This window comes from Pterocles gutturalis, unplaced genomic scaffold (assembly GCF_000699245.1).
Source record: "Pterocles gutturalis isolate BGI_N339 unplaced genomic scaffold, ASM69924v1 scaffold45783, whole genome shotgun sequence".
In the NCBI taxonomy this organism is placed as follows: Eukaryota; Metazoa; Chordata; class Aves; order Pterocliformes; family Pteroclidae; genus Pterocles; species Pterocles gutturalis.
Genome location: NW_010122149.1, coordinates 1 through 7,748, shown reverse-complemented (window position 1 = coordinate 7,748; position 7,748 = coordinate 1). Strand labels below are relative to the sequence as shown.

The 7,748-nt window shown below is 50.5% G+C and overlaps 1 protein-coding gene across 1 annotated transcript in view; it reads left to right on the top strand.

The window, feature by feature from the left end:
- Positions 1-6,371, top strand: part of CCDC25 (coiled-coil domain containing 25) — an 8,052-nt gene extending 1,681 nt beyond the window's left edge. The window contains exons 3-8 of the mRNA XM_010077439.1: positions 1,280-1,331; positions 1,786-1,861; positions 2,433-2,536; positions 3,631-3,833; positions 4,855-4,900; positions 6,336-6,371. Coding sequence (XP_010075741.1) covers positions 1,280-1,331; positions 1,786-1,861; positions 2,433-2,536; positions 3,631-3,833; positions 4,855-4,900; positions 6,336-6,365 — 511 coding nt within the window. The 3' untranslated portion in view covers positions 6,366-6,371. The remainder of the gene's footprint in view (positions 1-1,279; positions 1,332-1,785; positions 1,862-2,432; positions 2,537-3,630; positions 3,834-4,854; positions 4,901-6,335) is intronic.
- The last annotated feature ends 1,377 nt before the right edge of the window (positions 6,372-7,748 follow it).

Below are 7,748 nucleotides of genomic sequence, written 5' to 3'. Positions count from 1 at the left end.
GAAGAGAAAAACAAAAGAAGGGTATTTCCCACTCCTGTTAGCAGCAGTTGGTGCTTTTTTCGCTGGCTGGGTTAACCCATAAAGTTTCCACACCAAGAAGTTTTGTGAGATGTTTATGACGGGGTTCGCTTGCTTTCAGGCACTATTGTGCAGACCAGATGTGTCGCAGTTGCTGCCCTCTCCTTTGCTAATGGTTCCTAACGAGAATCACCATGTGGATTCTGCTCCTGCTCGTTCTTCTCGGCCTTTGCCAGGATGAGCTGGGGTGTCAGTAGGACTGGAGGTTGGATAGGGAGTATCTAACATGCCCCGTCGAGGATGTTTTGTCAGCAGTCAGTGAACTGGCAAGGGAATATTTTTTCTTTTCTAGCAGCAGAGATTGTACTTCAGCTGAATAAGACTTTTTTGCAGCAGTATCACATTCATTTTCTGTCTCATGTTTGCCCTATCATCACCTAATTTAAGGTCTGGCTATGCTGCTATTAAGGAGTGACCTTGAGATTCATCCTCAATTTGCCTGAACCATGAAAGTCATCTCTTTTTTATCTTGTAGCTCCCATCGACAGCATCCACGTTGGTTTTTTTGTATCCTAGTGCTATCTTAACAAAATATCCTAGGTCCTCTTGCAGAGGAATTGTTCTCCTAACAGTGTCTGGCACTTTTTAGACTTGCTTCTGCGTAAGGAGGATCCAGTGGAATTGGGATAAGGAGGCTCAGGAGGTACAAGGGAGAGTTCCTGTGTTGGTGCTGGAGGGTTTTCTTATCTTGCAGCAGGACGGAGAAAGTCCAATTATGTTAAAATAGTGTAAAGAAAGGTTGGGAGGTGCCATGAGATCAGTTCCCCTCCTCTGTCCTTGGAAGTTTGCAGGGTTGGAGTGTTGATCAGGACAGAGGATTAAAAAACAGGTGGAAACAGGTGATCATGGTAAAAACCCAGTCAGGTTAGAAAAGGTCTGGAGAAGGGCAGCTGCAGTCATCAGGGAGATGAACAGCTGGGAGTGTTGGCTACATGTAGTATAGTGTTAAAAAAAAAAGGGGGGGGGGGGCAAAGGGGGTTTACTTTTTTCAGTCTCCCATTGAAAGGACTGAGGTTTCTTGAAGCATAGGCTCTGACTCCCTTGCTGGCTTTTAAACATGTTTGTCATGAACATTTCTATACTTTTGTTGTCCGTGGAGTGGCTGTTCTGTCACTCGTTAGGACGTAAATCTTTCAGAACAGATCATCATCTCTTCTCCTCTGTTAAATGTGCTTTTTTTTTTTTTTTTTTAATCCCGTAGGTTTCACGTGGATAAACTCTCCTCCGCACATGTGTACCTTCGGTTACACAAGGTAATCCTGTGACACATATAGTTAAAAACATGAATACTCACCCAAATAAGAGCTTCACGTACCTGTCTTTGTTCACGTGCGAAGTCTGCAGGGCTCCCTGAGGGTGCAGGTAACAGACAGAATTTAGTGCCTCCATTACCAAATAACGTGGGGAGGAGTGGGAAGCTTAACGTGGCCCAACAGAACAGTCAGTTTCTGGCTTGGCACCAAGTGCGTGCCTAGGAACCGTCACCCCACTAAAACGGGGAGAATACCTTTGGGAAGAGCAGGGTGCAAATTGCTTGCGGTGCTTCGAACCTTTCATTCCAAATGCTGCGGAAGACTCCAGCCTTGTCACACGTGGAGCGTAGCGGTGCCGGCTGTGTGTGTGGAGCATCCTGCCCTGCTTCCTGCCTTTGTGTGCTCCTCAGTCCCTGCAGCTGCAAGCCGCTCACGTTGCCTTGCTCTGTCGCAGGGGCAGACGGTGGATGACATTCCTAAAGAAGTTTTGATAGACTGTGCCCATCTAGTGAAGGCGAATAGCATTCAAGGTAATACTGATTCTCGGGAGGTCGCTGGGAGGTCTTTGTGGCGAGTGTTTCTGCTCCACACCAGCGTGTGTTTTTTGGATCAAACGTTTGTGACGTTCCTGCTGTGGTGCTTTCTGTGAAGCCTGTGCCTGCAGGTCTTACGGGAAGCAGATGATGTTCGCAGCTGCTGGGGCTGCCTGTTACACTTTCGTAAGGGGGAATTTTAAACCTCTGAAATTCCCGTTTGTGCCTCCACATTGCTGTCTGAGCCAAGGAGGCCTTGCAGTCCCTTCTCTAACACCACCTTGGGGCCCCCTTCCATGGTAATCGCTCTTCTGGCAGAGACGCTCTCCATCTGGAGTTCGTTAACGCTGCTGCAGCGCTCATGTTACTGCAGAAAATGATGTTGTGGTGTTCTTCCGTTTCACTGTAACGCTGGAAGGACTTCTCTGTTTTCTTCTTTCTTGCCTAGCTAGTAATGTTTGCGACCAGGATAACTGCCGGTTTCCACGCGCGCAGAGGACTTTGAGACCTCTTTCAGCAGGGAAAGAATTGGAACATTTCCCTCCTTTCTTTCTCCCCTGCTTCCTAGGTTGCAAGATGAACAACGTCAACGTGGTGTACACGCCGTGGACTAACCTGAAGAAGACGGCAGACATGGACGTGGGGCAGATCGGCTTCCACAGGCAGAAGGATGTAAGTGTTTGCTGCCAGCCAGTGACGTGGTGGCACACTGTAACGTGTCCTTGTTTGGAGCTGGGTGGATTGTCTTCAGCATTTGCCCTAAAGCCAGGGAATCATCCACTCCTGAAGCGTCAGAGAGATCCCGGGGGTGAGTTTGGGCTTGCCTGAACATCTCCTGGAGATCTGTGGTTGAGCGTCAGCCTGTAGCGGAGCGTAGCCCGTACAGCGCGTGTTTCCAGCCGGTAGCACGGTGTAGCTGGCGAGCCGTTGCTGGTGCCGAATGCTGTCATGTGTTTGTGCTATCCGCTTCAATTTGTCACCACTGAGATCACCTCTTGCTACAGCTGAAGAGCCACATTGAGCCGTGGGTTTAGATCAGCTCACACAGAACGCGTCTGGAAGGGCTCAGGACCTGAGCTTGCTGTGCCGAGTGAGCTGTGGGGGGTCCTGGAGGTGGCTGTTGCTGTTTGCTTTACTGTCTGCTCCGAAAGCTGTCTCATCCTGGTGCTCCCTTGGAATTTGTTAAACCTGTTACAAAAGGCAGAGGTGCTTAGCTTTGGTGTAGGGCCAAGCCAACATACTAAACCATTCCCAAGCCTGGCCTAGTGTCCGCAGATAATCTTGTGCTTAAATCGTAGTTATGTAGCTTGGCTGCTGGGAGAGCAGGCTCTCTAGAGATGCAGGTATTTGACTAAACCAGGTCTGTATCAGGGCAAGAAACACTAAAAATTCTGCAGTCAGCAAGCAGCATGTGAGCTTTTTTTCCCAAAACGATCTGCAGAGACCTCCTGCCACCTCTTCAGGAATCGGCAGAGACCGATTCTGGTCTCTTGGCCTCTTTGTTGAGACATGTGCCAAGAAATGAAATTAGTAATGCTTATGCAGTTAGCAGTGCTCATGCCTTTTAGCTACGTGCTGCTGAGGGTTGGGAGCGGGCCTCTTCTTGCTGTTACGCAATTTTTTGGCGGCAGGGATTTTCCTCAGCATCTCTTTTGGTGGGATTCATCCATGTGTAAAGTGGAAGTAGGGTGTTTTCTTTCCGTTGAGAAAGTGCCAGAATAAAAAGTATTTCTTTTATAAGGATCACAGTTTTTTGCATTCCAAAGGTGAAAATGCTGACAGTGGAGAAGAAGGTGAACGAGATCCTGAACCGGCTAGAGAAGACAAAAGTGGAACGCTTCCCAGACCTGGCTGCTGAGAAGGAAGCTCGAGACAGAGAGGAGAGAAATGAGAAGAAAGCCCAAATCCAGGAGATGAAGCGGAAGGAGAAGGAAGAGATGAAGAAGAAGAAAGAGCTGGAAGAACTTAGGTGAGTTATAAGTTGTAGTGCCAGCTTCAAACTTGTGCAGTTTTCATCGGCGCTGGGAGGGAGTCATGGGTCAGCAGTTTCTGTTCTGCAGCGGCCTGGCGTTACTCAGTGTTCAGATGACCTGCTCTGGCACAGATGTCTGCATGGCCCAGTGATTTCCTTTGTCTTGACAATAAATGCATTTTCCCCATTTCTCCTAAAATAATCCTGGATGTTAACCCCTTGTTAAAAGAAAGGACTGTGTCTTTTGAAACCTGGCCCTAACGTGGGTGAAACCGGGCCCTTGGAAAGCGCTGAGCCTTCTCTAGGCTTCTTCAGCTTCCTCACATCACTGATATTAACGAAAACGCGTGTGAATCCTCAAACACCCGCTCCTTTAAACACAGAATGAGGGATGGCTTTTTGAAATGTCATATTGACCTTTCTGTCATCTGACGACCAAACATGCAGCGGCATGTATGAGCTTGTTCCTTGGTACTGACGGCCCCGTCCAGCGCTGGCCATATCCGCTGGCTGACCCCAAAAGCTCACTTTTAAGCTTTTAAAGTCGTGTTTATCTGTAAACAACAGTGAAACCAGAATTTGAAAAACTCCAGGATTTCCTGAATGATTCAACACATGGAGAGGTCAGAAAAAAGGGCTCAGAGAAGCAAACTCAGCTGAGGAGAAGGCACCAGCAGGCGTGTCGGTGCTGCGGGGTAAGGGGCCTGCCTGCTTATTTAACCTTCTCCAGAGCTGCCTCTTGGCCACCCCCCAAAGGAAAGGATTTTCTACCTCCTGGGCTGATTCTGGTTGTTCCTGAACAAAGCTGTGGAGAAGCTGTCTGCATAGCGCCTGGGATTTTTCCGGTTGTTTTAATTAGCCAAATAATATGAGATAAGCAAAAACTGCTCCAGCCTGCCTGACTTCAGAAAGGCAAAAAATTTGTTTTTCTGGTACTAGGTCCTGTTTTATCAAAACGCCTCTCTGTTGGTGGGTTTGGAAAACGTATCGTGTAAGATAATGTAATTTTCTCTTCCAGGAGCTACTCGTCGTTGATGAAGGCTGAGAACATGTCCTCCAATCAGGTAGGAGCCGACTGATGCCCACAGAGACCTTTCAGAGCCGTCTGAAATTCAATACGGGGCCGGGACGGTACGGCTCCTGCATTGCAGTCTAGTTCTGGTGACTCCTGCATGACAGAGCGCATCTCCCTCACCCCTTTTCGGTGAAGGACATTGCCACTCTCCTCCGCTTTCCGAGAGCACCCTGCTGCTTGTGTGTCAGCCGGGTGGAGCCTGTAGGGCTGGAAATGTCTGCAAAGTCCTCCCGGTCCCCTTCCCACCCTCAGGAAAGACTCTCTGTGAACTGTTTGGCCATAACCTGGCTCGTGAGCAGAGATCTTCCCAGTGGCAACCACGACCTGCATTTGCCATCTTGTTACTTCAAGGGAGGGGGGAAATGCACATTTGGTGTCCCTGCCTGTGTCAGGGGGGTTGGAACTAGATGATCTTTAAGGTCCCTTCCAACCCAAACCATTCTAGGATTCGATTATTTTGCACAGGAGAGAAGCTGGAGGTGTAAGGACAGTGGTGTGGGGAGGGATGAGGGGCAGAAGAGGAAGCTTGCAGGGATGTGCCTGCAGAGAGCAAGGAGGTGGCACCCCGGGACAGAAGCGGTATAACACAGCTGCAGTCTGACAGCGGAAAAGGAGCCAAAGTGGAGAGGGGAGCAGGCCAGCAGGAGGGAAACGGGGTGTGGATGAGAGGAGGGCTGGGGCTGAAGGTCAGCAGAGGTCCTGGTGTGCCCTGGATGCGCCCGTGCTTTGCCTGAGCTCTGACGTGTCTGCAGCTTCCTCCTTGGTGGGACCTGGGGCAAGCAGATCCTGCAGCTTCTCTGGGTGACCCTCAGTGTAAAATCCACCTTTTGCATCCTAATCCCTGACTAACTGCTTAGAGGAGTGCGTGGTGTTCAAGAATTCTGGATTTTCCTCCTGTTGGCATGCAGATCCCCCGTGAAACTTGACCTGGGTGAAGTGTGAGCGTCTCCTGACTCGCACAAGAAGGCTGCGCCCGAGCGGTGACACTTGTCAGGGAGATTTGTGGGAGAAACGCCGTGCAGGAGGTCCCCTCCTCTCAGCACCTGACCCCCACACAATGCCACACTGCTTTCCTTCTCCCGAGCTGGAAAGAAGCATGGTTTGTGATGCGGGGATGATCCCCGAGGCTGCTGATGGGAGCCCGGTCTCTGGTTCCTCCCAGGTGGCAGCAGGCAGGCTGCAGGTTTGGGGAAGCGACGAAGGGACAGCAAGTAGCCGCTGCTGTTTCCCAACACAGCCTCACTTGGGGCTATTCCCGCTCCAGAGCTGCTGTTGTCCGTCTCTTTGGTCTGATTTCACAGTGCTTGTACTGCAATGGCAGGAAACCAGAATAAATGTCACCTCTGAAACCCCGCTGGACGCACCATTTCACCATTTTCCGTTTTACTGTGCACAACGATCCTGATTTGTCTTTCTTCCCACAGGATGGCAACGATTCAGATGACTTCATGTAAATAAAGTCTCTCAGTCGTGAGGTGGTTCAGGATGTCTTAATGTCACCATCGCTAAGAATGCCAAAAAAAAAAAAATCCAAAAAATGAACTCTGACTCCATTTCTTCAGAACCCGGTTGGTTCTCCCGGCAGCCTGACCAGCTCTGGGCCATGGACAGCTTCGGAAGGGAGAAGGTCTGTGTGTCTGCGCATACATCTCTTTTTTTCAGGAACGTGGGTGGAAGGAAGCAGAATTGACTTTGGTTCTCCAAAGACAATGGTATTTATTCTAGGGAAGGGTTTGGTGTAGCTTTTAATCCAAGAAGATTTAAAGAAAATAAAACAAATTCGTGTTGTCTCACTGCTGTCCTGGCAGCGGAGTGACTCGGAAAGAGTTGCCGTTACCTCGGTCTGTACACGAGCGCGACGCTGCCGCCTGCATAACTCTGCTCTTCGTGCTGGTGATGGTCAGCAAAGCAGGGGGATCCCTCTCTGACTGGGGGGGCACATTTGGACAAGCTGCCAGCTGCTTTGCAGACCTCCCCAGCCCTTGCTGGCGGGAAATCTGGTGGCTCCTTGTTAAATACAGAGCTCCAGAGGGCGAAGAGTGCGCTTGGGTGTTGCTGCAGCCTGCTCGAGCGCACGACTGCGGGCTATAAGCTGTGCTGGTAGCACAGAATGAGAATTAAAATTACGTTTGATTCTCGGGCTGTTCCTTGAAAACCTTCTCTGGAGAGAGAGAAGTTTGTGAAGAAGAGTTCTGCACGGCGTCTGTCCAGGCTGGAGCTCTTGCCAGCGCGCTCTGGAAGGTTTTGTGGATAATTCTGTACGAAAGGGTGGCGGTAATCCTGGCAGCCCTGTATATATGTCACGATTAAATTCATACCACGCTGGTGGGAAGAGCATCCCCTGCTTCTGGCCTTGCTTCTCCCCAGTGCAAAGTGAGGGTGTCGCCAGGCTCAGGGGTGGATTTTTGGGAGGGTAAAAGGGGAGTGCAGCTTAATGAATGGAGATCTTAATGGTCTTAGCAGAGAATTACTGATTTATTACAGGGGAAGAAAACCAACCCTGCTACAAGGGCAAGTCTCAATAATCGTGTGCTTAGAGTTATCAGCATTGGCCCCCTCCCCTCTGGGTGCCGGGGGTGGGGGGCTGGGGAGGGCAAAGGGATCCAGGCCCTCGTCAGCTCCCTGCAGGGAGGAGGAGGATGGTGGGCTGTGCATCCTCTTGCTGCTTGTGTCCTGTCTCCGCTCGGGCCACCCCAAAGTCTCCCCAGTGTCCCACCTCTTCAGGGTGTGCGACCTGTCCCTCAGCTCCTGGGGGAGGGCAAGCCACCCCCATGGGGAAACTGAGGCAAGGTACAGGAATGGTTTGCTTCCCCCATCCCAGCTGCCCCTGGCAGAGA